General features: G+C 33.6%; 1 protein-coding gene across 4 annotated transcripts in view; it reads left to right on the top strand.

Moving 5' to 3' along the window:
- LOC143198739 (E3 ubiquitin-protein ligase RNF144A) overlaps positions 1 to 19,862 on the top strand; it is a 76,135-nt gene that overhangs the window by 35,849 nt on the left and 20,424 nt on the right. For 3 of the 4 annotated variants that reach the window (XM_076408143.1, XM_076408141.1, XM_076408144.1), the window contains exons 2-3: positions 69 to 114; positions 14,204 to 14,514. In XM_076408143.1, the coding sequence (XP_076264258.1) occupies positions 14,262 to 14,514 (253 nt within the window). In that variant the 5' untranslated portion in view covers positions 69 to 114; positions 14,204 to 14,261. Of the gene's footprint in view, positions 1 to 68; positions 115 to 14,203; positions 14,515 to 16,563; positions 16,719 to 19,862 lie in introns of those variants that run through there. The other variant, XM_076408145.1, reaches the window with a different exon arrangement.

The raw sequence follows: 19,862 nt of genomic DNA, 5'->3' as shown, positions 1-19,862 counted from the left end.
AAACATATCGTCAGCCCGACAGAAAATAATCTTATTTCAATGTCTAATTGAATCGTATTTTTTTGCAGCATTCCAATCGACCGGCTAAGCAAGAGGATCGGACTTTGCACCATGGTAAGTAGAGTGAAGAAACAAACAACACATTAATGTTAATTTATTTGTGTCCATCGAACGTGTTTAAGATCTTTTTCATTTTGTCATTTTACGGTTCGAAATATAGTTAGTCTTGTTTATGCGATCGTTATTCGTTTAGATCTATGTGACAGGAATGGGACTTGTCTAGGATATTGCTAAATTTACGTTTGTATTTTATATAACGACTGTGGAATTATTTTGAGATATTATTGAATGATGAGTAAAGAAATATTTTTATAGAAGTTATTCTTCCATATATAAGATCGTAGCTGGCGTTGGAAACTATCGATTGGAAACAGTCGATTCTAGTCGAACTAGGGATGTCGGCCGCGGATCAAAATATCGATATTTCGAAAAAGTTGAACCGATTTCAAAAAATAAATAAGGAACTCATTAAAAAGTAAACAATTATCCAATTTACATTTTCAATACAAAAAAACGTTTTTAAATAAAATATGTACATAATAATCGTTGTAATAACTAAATAAAAATAAAAAAGTTATAAAGAATATTAAAACAACGTTTTTTTGACATCACTGTATAGCTACCTCCAATATATTAATAAATAGAAAACTTGCATAATAATAACTCTTAAATATACAGACATATGTTAAATATACACATACAAGGTGGTCTTACACGTGTACATCATCGTATACAAAATCTCTTAAACGATCTTAAACTAATTGCTATTACTTGTCTACTAAAACGTTTTTTATTGTTAAAACATGTTTCAACGTTTTTTTAATGGAATATCTTTACAGTTAAGAAACGCCATTTTTCCCATCTCAGAACAATGCCATTGTATTTAACACTACACGAAAAACAATGGTTAAAATATGACGATGACGAGAAACCTGGGTACGGTAATTATATATGAAAACAATGCTCCGGTTTCAGATGGCAAGAAAAACGTCAATTCTTTTGAGGCGGTCAGAAAAAGTGACACCGTTCGTGTTCTTTTTTGTCGAGGTCAAAAATAGCTTGAAATATCCGGTTTACCATAGTATGAAAACGCATGTTTGCGGAAATTCATTTAATTTGTAATTTTTAAGAAATTTTTATTACTAGATAGCTATCGCGGAAATACTTTAGACGCATTATCATCATATTCGTCTACTGAATTCATTATTAGTTCAATTCTGAATTCATGATTAGTGTTAGTTTTAGAAATATCAGATTTTCGATGTTCTACCATTTTCATTTTGTGGGAATTTTCAGTCAAATTATAATTTAGCTTTATTAAACAATTTCTGTATGTGTGAAGTCTTCATATTGACGTTTTGAGATGAGGTTAGTTATGTTGCAAGACATATTCAAGCATTATTAGAAGAATGTTTCACAAGAATCTAATAATGCCTGACATGCGCACAATAATTTGAATCTGCAACGTTGCCAGATCCTGGAAATTATAGGTATATTTGAAGAATATAATATAAATAGAATATATCATCTTCAATTCACAAATTAGTAACTTTAGTTTAAAAAAAACTTCTCTTAAATCTCAGGTTAATATTTTCTGTCACAATTTTCATCTTCTATAATATAATAAATTTAATATGAACACTAGTAGTGTCACTTTTATGTCTTACAACGTTGACAGTTCTTATCAATTATATGTATATTTGAAGAAGAATAATATAATATAAATAGAATATATTATCTTGAATTGACAAATTAAATTAACTTCAATTAAAAAAAACTTCCCTTGAAACTCAACCTAACATTTTCTGCTACAATTTTCATCTTCTTTATTATAATAAGTGTAATATGAACGGTTGAAGTATCATTTTTATTCCTTGCAACGTTGCGTGTTCTTGTAAATTATATGTATTTTTTGAAGAATATAATATAAGTAGAATATATTATGTTGAATTCACAAATTAAATATCCGGTTTACCATAGTATGAAAACGCATGTTTGCGGAAATTCATTTAATTTGTAATTTTTAAGAAATTTTTATTACTATATAGCTATCGGGGAAATACTTTAGACGCATTATCATCACATTCATCTACTGAATTCATTATTAGTTCAATTCTGAATTCATGATTAGTGTTAGTTTTAGAAATATCAGATTTTCGATGTTCTACCATTTTCATTTTGTCGGAATTTTCAGTCAAATTATAATTTAGCTGTTTGAAGTTATAAACAGTGATAATGCTCCAGTAACTGTGAAATTTTGTTGTAATTAGAGCAGTATGTGCTGTTTTGGGGAGCTTTAAACAATTTCTGTATGTGTGAAGTCTGCATATTGGCGTTTTGAGACGAGGTTAGTTATGTTGCAAGACATATTCAAGCATTATTAGGAGAATGTTTCACAAGAATCTAATAATGCCTCATATGCGCACAATAATTGGATTTTGTATCGTTGCCAGATCCTGGAAATTATAGGTATATTTGAAGAATATAATATAAATAGAATATATCATCTTGAGTTCACAAATTAGTAACTTTAGTTAAAAAAAACTTCCCTTAAATCTCAGGTTAACATTTTCTGTCACAATTTTCATCTTCTATAATATAATAAATTTAATATGAACACTAGTACTGTCACTTTTATGCCTTGCAATGTTGACAGTTCTTATCAATATGTATATTTGAAGAAGAATAATATAATATAAATAGAATATATTATTTTGAATCGACAAATTAAATTAATTTCAGTTAAAAAAACTTCTCTTGAAACTCAACCTAACATTTTCTGCTCCAATTTTCATCTTCTTTATTATAATAAGTATAATATGAACTATACTTGTAGTATCACTTTTATGCCTTGCAACGTTGCGTGTTCTTGTAAATTATATGTATTTTTGAAGAATATAATATAAGTAGAATATATTATGTTGAATTCACAAATTAAATTAACCAGTAAAAAAAAATGCCTTGAAACTCAAGTTACCTTCCCTTTTGTGTCAGCCAGATAACTAATTGGGTCATCGGGTAAACCTAACCGAATGAATTTCGTCACTAAGCCGTCGAGGTAAACCTTGTCAAAGGCTTTGGTTAGGCCCAAGAGGACCGCTCCAAGTATTTCGCGTCGGTTAAAAGCACAGTTGATTTTTAAGGCCAGAAGATGGGCCTGATGAGCGGTTGAATGTTTGGCGCGCAAACCGAATTGCCCAGTTTGCCTTCGTAAAATCGTTAAGGGCATAGAAAATTGCTCTTTCAGCAATCTTGGTAAGCAGGTGCTTTTCTGGGGATAATGGAAGTATTGCAGCGTCTGAATGGACTTGATGGTATTAGTTAGTTGGCCGATCTGCTTGTAGGAGAGCTTTTTGAGTTGGACTATCTTACGCAGAACGTGATAATTTTAAGACAGTTCTAGGAACATATTGTTAATTTAAAAATATCCAAATACCTAGGCTAACGTGATTAAACATCCACATTGTTCGTAACGGAAATATTTACTTGTCGACCTTTACCAATTAATTCCCACCAGGAGAAAACAACATAACGAACGGCAAAGGCTATAATTCAATTTTCATCTCGTGTCCGTTTCCCGGATCGTCGAGGTCGCTATCGACCAGGGTTACGATTCCGCTTCGGCTTTCGGTCTTCCTCGGACGATAACCGTCCACAACAAACCGTACTTATTTATTGTTGACATTTTTATTTTCGGCTACCAAAGGCGAAATTGCCTTGTTAATGAACGTGACCGTGATTGGGGCAATTTCTTTTTTCGGGTTCGATGACCTTCAAGACCGAAAGTAACTTTGGTCAGCGTCGGCCTTAAGCTACGTCCACACTATGATTCGCGTTATTTTAGGGATTAAATTGGTCAGCAAGAAAGAAAGTTGTTTCGTTAAATCAGATGCCACAACAGAGCTGATTGTGTTTTTTAAGATGGAGATATTGATATTGTGAAAATATGACGTCTATGGCTTTGTCCTTCGAATTTGCATGCATATGAATCATAAGATTTTTTCAACATTTAAGTTTTTTTAGATTTATTGTTGCTAGTTGTTGCCGATTAATCTACAATTTACCTTTACAATAACGTTATTCTAGGCATATATCTAGGAGTTGTTTGAACACTGTACTCAAGATCAAATGACTAGATACTTTTGAATTTGTGTTCTGTTATGGTGTTATCCAAGAATATTACCTGGATCTTGACCTGAGAATGGAGGCACTCCTCATGTTTCCTTGAACTTTTCTTGAGTTCTTGAATGACAGTCGGTATCTGAAGGTATCAGTGTAAACAATCAGTGCTATAGTATCTGCATGGACCTACGATACTTCTCAGGACTTTGTTCAGGAAAACTTGTATTATATTTATATTAGTTTTCGCGTTTATATATAGGCTTCAATACGTCCTTATATAATAGTAATTTATTATGTCCTGATAATGTTCTGATTATGTCTTATATTTTAACTCCAGTTCTTTCTTTTTCGTTTTTACATAATCCTTCCAGCGAAGTTTTGTATCATTCTAAGCTACTGAGCTATGTTGCTATACGGAATGACATCTATTTTTCTATGCACCTGATCAGTGTTTGTTATCAAACCCAAACTGATGTGTAGATATTAAGTTTTTTCTCTCTAAGCATTTAAATGAAAAGAAACGTTAACTCCACTCATAGAATAATAGAGAGAAAACGCAGTAGATGTCTCTAGAGAAAAGTTTCATTCTACGTCCAATATCCAGCCGCCATTCTAGTAATTCCATTGGTTCCAGTTTTAATATAAATTATAAACACCGGTAAAGAAACGCAACCATAGCATCAAGTGAGTAACCCCTGACGTCACATTTTGTTCACCAAACAAATTTAAATAAAAAAATTAATTTAATTTCTCAAAACAAATGTATTAATTAAAATTCATAAAAAACATTAAAAATATATATAGATACAATATATATGGATATATTCAAATTTATATTTCAATATTTTTACACACATATATAGAGTGGGGCAGAAGTCCCGCTACCACTTTGATTGTGCGCCATCTTGGTTATGTGACGTTTAGCTCAGTTTTGCTTTAACCATTGTGTTGTATAGATGTCCAAATTTTATTATGGGTAAATATAAGCCACAAGAAAGAGCAGAAATAGTGACAATATTTATTGAAAATAATCGTTCCATTATTGCTACTCAGCGGAAATTGCGTCATTAGTAATGGGATTTTGCTCCACCCTACATATACATAAGTTATAAAATGGTAATGGGTGTACTCTACATTATCTAAATACACCTCAATCCCCATATTTCCCACTGTCACTTCTCTATATACTGTACTGAGTATTTTCTCACTTATTTTAATACAAGGAAGTGTTTTAAAAAATACATGAAATTAAAGAACATGGGGATTTATCAGTAGACTAACGGTTATTATAACGTCCCATTAATTGTCTAAAATATATTACCCTGATTTATGTGTGCTTTCAGGAGGCATAACGAATTTATGCTGGTTAAAACCTAGCAACAGTTTCGGGAAGTTCTATCGATTTTTCCTAAAATAGCTTTTGAATTGTTTAATGGCTTATGTATAATTTCAGCCAATAAAAAAATAGAAAAAAAACATGCAAGGCTTAGAATACATCTAGGCCCTAATTTTGCAACAATGAATCTATGTATATTTTAATTTCATTTTATCATAATAATGGGAGAAATTAAATATACCAGGGTAAAATGACACAAGCGAGCTTCCCCACATTGAAAATTTAAGTTACGATATGTAAGCCGCAGTCTCATTCGATTTGTAATCGAAAGCCTTCTGTTATCTTAAAAGAAAAAGTCCCTATAGAATTAGAATTATCTCTATATAATTATAAAGCATTCATTATTATTCTTTGTAAGTTGTAATGTTTCTGTTGTATGTATCACAAAACTCAACAAGTTCGGATCCTGACATATAGTGGACCTAATCTTGAAGTAATACTTTAAACTTTTATGCCAATCTGATGTTTGGTTTAAAATTAATGGTAGTTTTGACTATTTATTTATATTTAAACCAGCTAAACAATTTTTTTCGATATACGTCGATATATGATCGTCAACTGAGTAGACAACGGTCAGTGAAAGAGATCGAAAGGAACCAAACATTCAAACAATGGTTGATAAGGTTAAGGGTAAGTTGCTTGGATTGACAGAGTGAAGATGTAAAGGTACAACCTCCAGAAATGTAAAATAAAAGTGCTGTTTCGTCAAGAGTAAGCTCAATTTGATGAAATTGTGCTTCGAATCGCCACTCACCCTACAGTCCAGATCTAGCCCCCAGTGCCTATTTACATGTCTCAAAATATATCTCCATGAAGAAACTCTTAGCGCCATAAAATGTATACAACAATTTCGAGGAAATATTGTTTAAAATGAATTATTTAGTCCCGGTTAACAAATCAGGCTAAATATTGAAATAAACCAGCTCCTCATTCTGCGTTCGACGTAAATTGTTTTCAGATTTACTCTTTAAAATGAAACTCCAAGTTATAAGCTTAATTTGATTTTAATAGAGTCTACAATATGTTTTTAATATGCATGTTTGCATATAATCCATACATAATATAAAGTATTTAAAATATATAGTCATTTCATTTAATAGTTGAGTATTTCACGTTTAAATAGAAATAAAACATTATAAACAAGTTAATCTTCAAACATAATACAACAAATAGGTTGGCGTCTGTAACAAAATTAAATAATATTAATTTTTGACAGAGGAAGATCATCAAATATCTTACTATCGGAGTAATATTCATATGTACAGTTTTAGAGATCTCATGATGAGTCAGTAAGTGGTATATAGAAGGTAGATTAGTCCTAAAATATTTTTAAAAAATGGTCATTACTAATAAAGTGAATTATTCATATAACAAAGACATTGCAAATGCAAAAATATCATTATATGGTTAACCGTAATAGATTATGAGTTCAATTATCTCATTAATATATGAAATCTCCAATATTTTTGGTAAATATTTAAATATTTAATTTTAAATAATCATTTCGAAATTCGACCATAGGACGCTCACTAGTTATCATAATTAACAGTAGACAGGGATATACAATAGGTATAATACCTTACCTCATTTCAAATTAATAGGCAATTGTAAAAATATATAATTACCTACAAAATTTAACAATATTTACGCCTTAATCACCTTGGTAAACATCAAATATTTGTAATACAAATAATCATCCTCTTATTTTTGAAAAGTACTTTCTCGAAGCAGTTTAAAGACGTTTATAAAATAACACTATTTAAATATGAAAACTAATGCAGTTTCAACAGCGTTACCCGCTGAAAGAAGAATGCATTGAGAAACTGGGTAAAAGGTTACTGACACCAACGCAAAAATTATAATTCCATCAGTCGCTATCAGTGTGAATATTTCTTAATCGTTTCTCAATTGTTTTTTTTTTAATTCTCGACATATTTTTTGCATATACCGTCAAGGCCTTCTTAAACATATAGAGAAAACGCTATTTATTAGCAATAGAAATTTTTACGGATTTCTTTTTATATTTATACATAAAGTAGACACATATTACAGTGAGGTATATTTTTTCCAAGAATCCTAAACGTAGAAAATCCTCAATATTTGTCGGGGTATCCAGCACATCGATTAAGGTATCAAAGATAGTTTTCTATGTATTTTAGAGCAGGAATGTGCTGAACTAAGGGAACGGATCAAACCGGCCCTATTGATTAATGAATATTTTCATTAATTAAAAAATATGTGTAAAAAAGTTGAATTCCATAACTCCATACTGGTCTCAGTATATGCTGATAAATAAGTTGTAACAGGTCAATTGAAAAGTCCCCGGCCCACCATAGTGAAACACATTTTTTTGACGAAATTAGTTTTTTTTTACTCAACATAATTCCCTTCAAGGGTGATACACTGATTATAGCAACCCGCCAACTTTTCGATACCATTTTTGTAGTACGATTTGTCCTTTGCTTCAAAATAGGCCTCAGTTTCGTCGATCACCTCTTCATTCGACGAAAATTTCTTCCCAGCGAGCATTCGTTTGCGATCTAAGAACAGGAAATAGTCGGTGGAGGCCAGATCTAGAGAATACGGTGGATAAGGAAGCAATTCGAAGCCCAATACATGGATTTTTGTCATCATTTTCACTGACTTGTGACACGGTGTAGTCTTGGTGAAGCAGCACTTTCTATTTCTTCAAATGCGGCCGTTTTTATGCGATTTCGTCCTTCAAGCGGTCCAATAACTACTATATAATAGTCGCTGTTGATGGTCCTTCCTTTTCCAAGGTAGACAATGAAAATTATGCCATGTGCATTCCAAAATACAGACGCCATAACCTTGCCAGCCGACTGTTGCGTTTTCCCACGCTTTGGAGCGGGTTCATCGTGTGCAGTCTACTCGGATGTCTTCGGTAGTAGTCGATTGGTCTTCGGAGTGAAATGATGGAGCCATGTTTCATCCATTGTCACATATTGATGCAAAAACTCGGGTTTATTACGCTTGATCATCTTCAAACACTGCTCCGAAACATCAACTTGTCGTTGTTTTTGACCAAAAGTGAGCTCGCGCGGCACCCACTTTGCACAGAGCTTTCTCATACCCAAATATTCGTGAATGATTTGATGTACACGTTCAGTTGATATCTTTAGAGTGTCTGCTATTTCATTTAATTTCAATTTATGGTCATTCAAAATCATTTTATGGATTTTTTAATGTTTTCGGCGGTAACAGCCTCTTTTGGGCGTCCACTGCATTCTCCGTCTTCGGTGCTCATTTCACCACGTCTAAACTTAGCATACCAATCCTCGATGGTTGATTTTCCTGGGGCAGTGTCCGTAAACTCGATATCAAGCCAAGTTTTTGCTTCAACTGTATTTTTTCCCTTCAAAAAGCAATATTGTATTAACACGCGAAATTCCTTTTTGTTCATTTTTTTTCACAATAACAAAAGTTGCTTCACTCAAAATGCTATAATTCACAAACTAACGATCAAATTTATACACGCATCTTTTGAGGGTTAGGGCTAACTAAAAACATATGAATTTAATTCTAGTAGCGCCATCTATGTGTCCGACCGGGGACTTTTCAATTGGCCTGTTAAGTTAATGGCTGGCAGTTTCGTTCATCGCGCTTCTTTTTTATATGCTTTTTTCGATAGAAAACTTCCACGCTATACTCTGCCAAACGCCCACGCAACATCAAGAAAGACAGCAGAGCACACACCTTTATTTTCTATAGATTTCAGTTTCATAGTTTTCAGGTAAATCTGTGATTCAATGGACGTGGTCAGTTGTTAAGTGGGCATTCCTGAAACCAAACTAGTGACGTGGTATGCGCTTTCTTTGCTCAAGAATAGATTTGAAACTTTTCACATTCAATTTCTCAAAGAGTTTAGCGACAACTGGCAATAAAGAAACATGTTTTGAATGTTTAACAGGTTTTGGTATCATTATGACTTCAGCGGTTTTCCATGCAATTGGTACATAGCTTAACCGAATGCACTATTGCATTCTTCTCAGAACTGTTGAACGATTGAGGCATAGTAGGAATAATAAACAATAATTGCAATGTAAACTAAATATAGAATTGATTTTATAGATCCAATACTACTATTTCTATACCGAATAGACAGTTATTTATTTATTATTGATTTGATAGAAATTTTTTGGTTATTTTTCATATTTATATATTGTAGAGAAACCGTTTTTTTATAATTTATGATATTTGAACGGTAGAAAGTAATGGGTTTCTATATATGAAAGAGATATCTTGACATATAACGTTGGACAAGGTTTATTTGAATAATAAAATAGCTATTTAGAAAAGGATGTGCCATAATTTGTCGTGCAAAATTTCATTTTATTGGAGAATTCTATTCCAATTTACTTTCACTGTTACACGGTATTTTTCCTCAAATAAATTCATTCCATAAATACATTTTATAAGGTTATATAGTATGCAATTAAGAGTCTAATCATCCAGGCCTATAATCTAATCATAGGCCTGGCATGCGCACTAAAATTTAATTTTCCCACGTTGCCAGTAATTATAAATTATATGTATATTTTAGGAATATAATGCTTATGTGTACTACTAAACAACACATTACAAGATAAGATATAATAGGATAAATTAAGTACAAGAACAAATAACAATATAACACTTAACTGTATATGTAATATAAGAGAGTTAAAACAATACAAACCGTATATCTGCTTAGAAAATGTAAAATCAATTAACAATGGTTGGACGTCGCTTTTCAATGAAAATGGCGCGAAAATTGCCGGAGTTAACCGAGTTCGGACAAAGCTTCACTGAAACTAGGTATCACTTCTAATCGTATTATAAACGCATGCGTATTAAAACAATGAAAAAAGACGCTTTACAATGGCATTAAATAAAACTAACAAAAATAAATGTTAAATAATAAAGTAGTATTAATTATTTAGATTGCGGTTGTGAATCAAATAATTATGGGATATTATCTAATACGAATAAGCAAAAATAATGTAATATGTTTAATTAGAACTATCTGTGTATACTCTGAGCTAATATAGTGATATAAAACATGACTTTTATCTTAGGAAAATTATATTTCATCTGTACTTTCACCATCGACAATCTCTTTCGCCGTAATGTAATGCCGTTGTTACGTTCTGGTGTCTTGATTACTATGAACTTTCGCCAGCATTAAGCTGGCTTCACAAAAATCAACAACGCCTTTTATAGCAAGGTCATGACATCAAGCTTTTTGGTAAATCTACAACAATTTGATATTAATAAAAAAATATGTCTTGTGCGGCTGCGAAAAATGTGCTATATTTTATTGTAATTAAGACGATACTGTAATGAATCGACTAGCAGAGATCTTGTCGCAATGGAAGGCTGTCTGCGTGAATAGTTTCACATCCAGAAAAACATTCAGAACAAGAGCTAAATAATTATGTGGCTCTGTAATTTATTAAATGATGCACTGATTCAACGGTACGGCCTACCCAATAAAACAGACAATGCACGTCTCAATGTTACCGCATTAAATTGGACTTTTGGTTTACAACGTTTTCTTGTTTGTAGCTTCTGATTGATATTGAAGAATTTTGTAGACATTTAACAACAGGGTGGAGCAGTACCAACACAAATCGAATTTTTATTGGCTGATTCGGTTACACATTCCGACCAATCAGACAGAAGTATGTCTCTTTTAACTCGGGTAAAATGAGAATGAAAATTCTGCTACGAGTTTAAAATGAATTGAATTACAAACTGTATTTTATAGTACATTTGACGTCATTTATGGCATGCATTGACTGTTTCCTTGTTGTTTATCTCTATAATTATTCTAGTTTGTGAATTATAGCGTTTGAGTGAAACAATTTTTGTTATTGTGAAAAAAAATGGATTTTTACGGAATTTCGCGTGTTGGTAAAATGTTGCTTTTTGAACGGAAAAAATACAGTTGAAGCAAAAACTTGGCTTGATGTCGAGTTTCCGGACACTGCCCCAGTAAAATCAACCATCAAGGATTAGTATGCTAAGTTTAGACGTGGTGAAATGAGCATCGAAGACGGTGAACCCAGTTGGAAAAGAGTTTGTTACCAACGAAAACATTTAAAAAAATCCACAAAATGATTTTGAATGACCATAAATTGAAATTGATCAACTGAACGTGTATATTATTCACGAATATTTGGATATGAGAAAGCTCTGTGCAAAGTGGGTGCCGCGCGAGCTCACTTTTAACCAAAAACAACGACGAGTTGATGATTCGAAATAGTGTTTGAAGATGTTCAAGCGTAATAAACTCGAGTTTTTGCATCGATATGTGACAATGGATGAAACATGGCTCCATCATTTCACTCCGAAGTTCAATCCATTCATTCACTCGGATGGACTGCACACGATGAACACGCTCCAAAGCGTGGGAAAACGCAACAGTTGGCTGGCAAGATTATGGCGTCTGTATTTTGGGATGTGCACGGAATAATTTTCATTGACTATCTTGAAAAAGGAAGGATCAAAACAATGCTTGCTGGGGAGAAATTTTGGTCGAATGAAAAGGTAATCGCCGAAACTGGGGCCTATTTTGAAGCAAACGACAAATCGTACTACTACAAAAATGGCATCGAAAAGTTGGAGAGTCGTTATAATCAGTGTCTCATCTTTGAAGGGAATTATGTTGAATAAAAAAAACTAATTTTGCCAAAAAAATGTGTTTTACTATGGTAGTCCGGGGACTTTTCAATTGACCTGTTAACATATACAATAAAATACATTGAAACACATAAAATATCTCAAATATGTACAATAGCCAGCGAGTTGTAACGACTAGACGATATACTATATGACTAATAGAATAAGATTAAATTAATATAAAATTTGCAATTATATATAAATACTTGGAAACGATTAGGATATAAAATGACGCCTAAAATACGTCATTCGCCTTAATTTATTAGGCGTTACTCGTGAAAATGTGTATCTTAAAATTAGGATCAGCAGTTCATGAATATGCTGTCCGATTTACGTATTTCCCGATAATTAATGAACAATGAATTATACAACGAATCTAATTACACACTATGTTTGTGCCTGTCAAACAAGAGCTGATTTAAGTACGTGTTGAAAATATTATAAAGTCGATACGCACAAAAGCAGTCTGCATATTGTATTCCAATGATGTGAAAAATTATAATTTTTATTGTTATGGTACATAGGTATTCCGATAACAATCACCAATAACTGGAAATAATACACATGTCGTTACACAGACGTTTTATAAAAGATGACGTGTACCTTCCAACAGCTCATTTAAGCCTAAAGTTGGGGAAAAGTAATTTCTGTTTTCCACGTAAGTAAATATCTAGTAATACTTTTGTGGCACACTATATATCAGTGTAGCGTCATTTGTTTACTCAATCAAAAGCTATTGCGCATTGAAATATGGAGATTTCAGAAGGTCACTGTTGCCATGTTTTGCTTTTTTACTCCCAACACGGGAAAAGTACAACGAAGGGCTTACATGAATGCCGATGTCAGAATTGGTTTGTTCGCCTTCCGGAAATTTTGATGGAATTAATTTAATGGTCTTCGTTTCTTTTTTATGTATCGCTGTAGTAATGAGACCCAGTCAAAGATCAAATTCTTCATTGGGTATTGGCATTATGCGGGAAAAAACGTGCATTTTTACCGTAATTGATTGATCCTAACGTCAATGCCCTGTAAAATATTGTAGATGTTTTGTTATTTCTACCAGTTTTTACTCAATCGACAGCAAACTTTAAAGTAGTCAATTATGTACATATAATGCTGCCAATAAAACAACCAATTATGAGTCAAAAGCAGTTCGTAAAAATGTAAAATTCGTTTTAAACTCGCAGCGGATTTTTATTCTGGATTCCTTCTAATTTTACCCCAGTTGAAAAGAGATGGGCCGCTGTCTGATTGTTCTATGGATACTTTCTAAACTAACAGTTATCTCGGAAATAATTGTATTAGGTTATGTTTCTATTGAAAAACCTACTGACTGTTTTTGAATAAAATTAATATCAAAGTACGTAGACGCTTTCTTTTCGGTGAATCCAACATTAGATTGTTTTTCTTTCTTTGAGAAGTTTTACTAATGTTCAGTGCAGCTGCAAGACAACGAAACTATGTGCAATAAAAACTTCAGCAAGTTAATATCTAATAGTATCAATACTCACCTCTCTAATGTGTTTTACTGGTAAGAAAGGGTCCGTTCTTCATTACTTCATTGGGTCCAGCATTTTCTATCAGAGTAATCAAAAATATTAAGCAGCGATTTGAAATGTATCAAGACAAGCAAAGCAGCAAAACAACGTTTGCCGTTTTATAACCACTTGTTTCATATTACTAATGTTTTGAAGAATTTTGCAGACATGTGACAACTAGATGAAGTTTATAGGTTGATTTTGTTTACATATTCGTGTGCATCAGACAGCATTGTGTCTCTTTTTAACTACATTAAAATGAAAAGGAATACATTCGACATTTTGATAACGTGAGTTCACTGTTATTTTGGATATATAGCCAACTGTGCGCAGTGTTAAGTCCTCTTATATTATCTATGTTTTGTGGACTTCACATCGATACTAACATCTCTATTCCTTCTAGGCTCCCGCAAGCGATCGCCCATCTACAATCCCTAGGAGTCAGCCGGTGAACCGTCCCTATGACGCTCCCTGTAGCCCGCCCGCGGCACGCGGTCAACGATAGGCCACCCGCTCAACTCAGCCGACGCAGGACTTCGTGTCTCAGCGGCGGCGCATGGGCGGACGCCGTCAAGTCGACGGCTGCGCGAACGCACACGCGACGCTCCTGGCACGTCAGCTACGGCGCCCTGCACGACGTTGAAGAGACGACCGTAGCCGCGGTGGCAGGCGCAATCAGCGGGGCGGTACGCAGGGCAGAAGCCTGCAAAAAAGGTAACAAAGGCTCACGTAAATAAACGAACCAATAAAAAACCCTTAATAAATGTAAACTTTAAACGATTATGTAACCAACTTCATGTTGAATGTAGAGTAATATATGGAGTAAGTTAATCTTCTATCTTCTTGTTCCCTCATTCCGAAAGCAGCCTAGGCCTGTGTCTGTTAACATTTTATTTACTTGTTCAACACATAACTATATAAAGGCAAGTTATTATTATTCTTGTACAATGTTGTCGTGAAAATTGTGGACCGAATAATTAAAACGGTTAAATTGTATGATGACGTCAGAATGGAGAAAATATACCAAAAAGTAATATTTCAAAGAACAACAACAAAAAATTAAAATATATGATATATATCAAAGTTACATCATTAGATAAGATACTATCTTGTCTATAAAATCGGACTCAACTTGCTGGTCTACGTATTGTATTATTTTATTTTGTATTAATGTAGTTAATTAATTTTTCTGACTCCATGCGTAGACCCAAAAAAATCCCACCTATCTCCGTTAAGAAGCCTACTATAGTACAACACATTTTCTTGGAAAAATTAGTTTTTCTTATTCAACATAATTCTCTTCAAGGGTGATATACTGATTATAACGACCCTCTAACTTTTCGATACTATTTTTGTAGTACGATTTGACCTTTGCTTCATAATAGGCCTCAGTTTCGGCGATCACCTCTTTATTCAACGAATATTTCTTCTCAGCGATCATTCTTTTGAAATCTAAGAACAGGAAATAGTCGCTAGGGGCCAGATCTGGAGAATACGGTGGATAAGGAAGCAATTGGAAGCCCAGTTCATGGATTTTTGCCATCGTTTTCACTGACTTATGACACAGTGCATTGTCTTGGTGAAGCAGCACTTCCTTTTTTTCAAATACGGCTGTTTTTCGGCGAGTTCGTACTTCAAACAGTCCAATAACACTATGTAATAGTTGTTGTTGATGATCCTTCCTTTTTCAAGGTAGTCAATGAAAATTATTTAATACGTATCCCAAAATACAGACGCCTTAAATTTGCCAGCCGACTGTCGCATTTCCCCACGCTTTGGAGCGGGTTCATCGTGTGCAGTTCACTCGGACGACTGTCGATTGGACTTCGGAATGAAACGATGGAGCCATGTTTCATCCATTGTCACATATCGACGCAAAAACTCGGTTTTATTACGCTTAATCTTCTTCAAACACTGCTCCGAATCATCAACTCGTCGTTGTTTTTGGTCAAAAGAGAGCTCGCGCGGCACCCACTTTGCACGGACCTTTCCCATACCCTAATATTCGTAAATGATATGATGTACACGTTCAGTTACTATCTTTAGAGTGTCTGCTATTTCATTCAATTTCAATTTACGGTCATTCAAAATCAGTTTGTGGATTTTTTTACTGTTTTCGTCGGTAACAACCTCTTTTGGGCGTCCACTGCGTTCACCGTCTTCGGTGCTCATTTCACCTCATCTAAACTTAGCATACCAATCCTTGATGGTTGATTTTCCTGGGGCAGTGTCCGGAAACTCGGTATCAAGCCAAGACTTTGCTTCAATTGTATTTTTTCCCTTCAAAAAACAATATTTTATCAACACGCGAAATTCCTTTTTATCCATTTTTTTTTTCACAATAACAAAAGTTACTCAAAATGCTATAATTCACAAACTAATGATCCGACAGCTGTCAAATGTATACACGCATCTTTTGAGGGTTAGACCTAACTAAAAAACATATGGATTTAATTCTAGTAGCGCCATCTGTGTGTCAGGCCGGAGAATTTCCAATTGACCTGTTAGTAGTAATAATGTACTGACAGAAAAAATGGTATTGTGCTATCTCTCTAAAAACATATTACCTAAATTACGATAATATTTTTCAATTAACCCCTATATAGATATTTAAAAATAAACAAACAATTTCAAACCAAATCGTTTGTATCTTATCGATTCTACAACTTCAGTGACGTACTTCCAAATAAATAATACTCAAATATATTCATTATCATCTGGTCATCAAGATAAGAGAGAGTGTATTGATACAGTCGTATGCCTTGTGGTGTTATGCCAGTACGTCTGATATTGCCGTGACTATAGAAACGTAAAACATTTTATTCGCCAGCTAGATAGTTATTTGTCGGTTTAGTTGTTATGGTGCTCGAATTCTTAGTGTCGAGAAGATATGTTTTGTTTTGGTGTAGTGAAAAAAGGTACAAGTTCATAATCGTTCGCTAATTATTTCAATCTAGGACAGTGAATAAACATATTTATTGTGTCAACATTTTATCTGTACAGTCACGCAACGGCTTATAATACTATAATACACGTTAATAATATAACCCACAATGTATTAGGTTTATACGAGATTTTGTTGAGACCTTGAATAACGGTCTCGATGTTTTTTTTCTTATCGTGAGATTAACGCTTTATTAATAAAAATAGTCATAAAAACATTTCGTTAGGGATATTAAATTCATCGTTTACCATTACTTTTACGATCTTCTATCAATCAGTTGAATACGATGAATGGTATATGAATAGTTCTACAGGACGATCGCATGACTATTTGCTGTTGGGATTATCGTAGTAAATCCACTTTTCATCGCCATTCATAATAGAACACAGAAAACTTCTCATTTTTGCCGGTCAAACAATGAAATCGCGATGTCGAAATTACATTTTCACACAATTCGTATGGTAGCCATCTCTCATTCTTAATTTTATTTTAATTATTATTTTAATTTGAATGAATTTAAAAATTTAAATCAAACAAGAAAACGTCATCAATCATCAATAAACACTGAACAGCTCAAAAATACTAAATGGAAAACTGTTTCGAAATAGAGCTTCTTATAATCATAAATCAAACTCGGTCACTATTGTTTGTGCAATCAAGTTTTGTACGTATCATCGTAATCTATCAATGTTTAATTGCTCCTTTGATATATGTATGTTCTATCACATGCAGGACAAAAATGTTTCATTATGCAGCACACAGAGTTGTCGTTCGACCTTCGTAGAGTAAAGACGTGTTTGGAGCGACGGTCAGTGTAATAAATTTGAAAGTGTACTACCTGTGCCACAAATGCGATTTTAAAAAATAAGTAAAAACCGTGACGACAATAACAGTGTTAAAACTGCGCGTTAAATGTTTAGTGAAAATGTGTTTAAAACGATGGTCACTGCAATAAAGTAACAAAGGTAAAATTTTGGGGGCTGTTAAGGGTCGGAGGTGCATCATCTGTACCACAAATGCGGCGTTATAACGGTTCTGAAACAAATACCGGTACTGAAATTTTTGTAAAAACGTGAATTAAACTATTCATTAAATAAAAACGATTAATAGAGAGAACCAGAGACTAAATGAGATGGAAACACAATCCTCAACGTCAGGTGAAGCTTATCTGGCACAGCAGAATCAAATCTTTTGTCAAGAAAACCATAAGAGAACGCAAAATGAGCAAGCTCTCTATAATGCGTATATTAACGAAAAAACAGCCCGACGGAATCTGGAAATTGCACTAACAAATATGCAAAAACAATTAGATGCACAACAACTCCTAATAAAAAACCAAAACACATACAATCCAACTAGCATTCCCGTAGTGAACCAGTGCACTGAAAACAAATTGCCTGTAAACTATGAAACAGACGAGGAAGAATTGCAAAAAGAAGTAGGCTGGATAACAGTTAAAAGAAATAAGAAACGAAAAGCAAACTATACACCTGAAGCTTCACCACAACAACCAAAAACCATTAAAGCACAAGAATTGAATAAAGAAATAAAAGTGCCGAGACCACCTCCAATTATAGTAAGTAATGTCACAGACTTTGACTTGCTATATGAAACAATGAAAACAAATAATATACTATTTAGAGCAACAACATTAAACAATGGACAAATCAAATTAAACGCCGAATGTCGTAAAACTTTTACGAAAATTGCTGAGTGCTTGGAATTCCTAAAATTACAATGGCACTCGTATGAAGATAAGCAAACCAGAGACATTAAAGTAATGGCAAGAGGGCTTCCACCGACAGCTAAAACTACTAAAATAGTGGAAGAGTTAATAAAAAATGGACTTAAATGTACTGACGTCACAAATATCCTGAAAAAAGAACGAAATAAAAATAACAATGGAGAAATAGTTGTCCAGAAGAAGCCTTTACCACTGTTTATGTTATCATTCCAACATAACACGGACATAAAAGCAATTTATGAAATTAAACAAATTCTAGGAGTCGAAGTAAAAATAGAACCTCTTAGAAAGGCAAATCTTGTGCCACAGTGCAAGAGATGCCAATTACATGGACACACACAAAAATTCTGTAAAAGGGAACCAAGGTGTGTAAAATGCTCAGGAAAACACATCACGGGAGAATGCAAAAAACCCAAAGGAACAAAAGCGAAATGTGCGAATTGCAATGAAGCGCATCCAGCAAGCTACAGAGGATGCGTAGTTGCGAAAACATTCCAAGAGAGAAGAAATAAAATCAGTCAGGCTAAAGAGCAAAAAACAGTGACTCAAAATAAACAACCAAAAATGTACAACGAAGTCAACGATGAAATGACCTATGCTCAAAGCATAAACCAAACCGCTCAAAAAGAAACAAAAAAAGAAGACGTTACAACCAACGAACTGCTATTGAAACTTATAGCAAAGCTGGACAACCAGGAAAAGATTATTGAATCGTTTTCTGAAAGATTACTTAAACTCGAAAACAATAGGGCGGTGGCCTCAAGAACTAAAAATGGCAAGTAAAGACATCCGCATCGCAATTTGGAATGCTAATGGGATTCAGAAACATCACGCTGACCTACAAGTATTCCTAGAATTGCAAAAAATAGATATTTGCTTAATATCTGAAACCCATTTGACAAAGGAATCCTTTATTAAATTTAGAGGATATTACTTTTACCACACCATTCATCCAGCTAACACAGCAAGAGGAGGAAGTGCAATAATAATAAAAAATAATATATGCCATCATCAAGAACCCGGACTCAGTTTAGCAGAAAATCAGGTAACGGCAGTAACTGTTATATCTAGCAAATACAGGGTTACATTAGCTTCCATATATAGCCCTCCAAGATACAACCAAAAAAAAGAAAATTACTTGAATGTTCTAAACAACCTAGGAGAAAAATTTATAATCGGTGGTGATTTCAATGCTAAAAATACAAGATGGGGATCTAGAATGACGACAACTAAAGGTAATGAATTACATAAAGCAGCTGCTGAGCTAGGGTGCAGTTACATGTCGACAGGAAAACCAACTTATTGGCCTACCGATCCAGAGAAAACTCCAGACCTGTTAGACTTCTTTATAGCTAGAAACATAACCACTAACTA

Source organism: Rhynchophorus ferrugineus, unplaced genomic scaffold (genome assembly GCF_030347505.1).
Source record: "Rhynchophorus ferrugineus isolate W39M unplaced genomic scaffold, kcgeb_rfMv2 rfM6, whole genome shotgun sequence".
NCBI lineage: Eukaryota > Metazoa > Arthropoda > Insecta > Coleoptera > Curculionidae > Rhynchophorus > Rhynchophorus ferrugineus.
The sequence above is the reverse complement of the archived record's forward strand: the minus strand, read 5'-3'. Positions and strand labels throughout refer to the sequence as shown.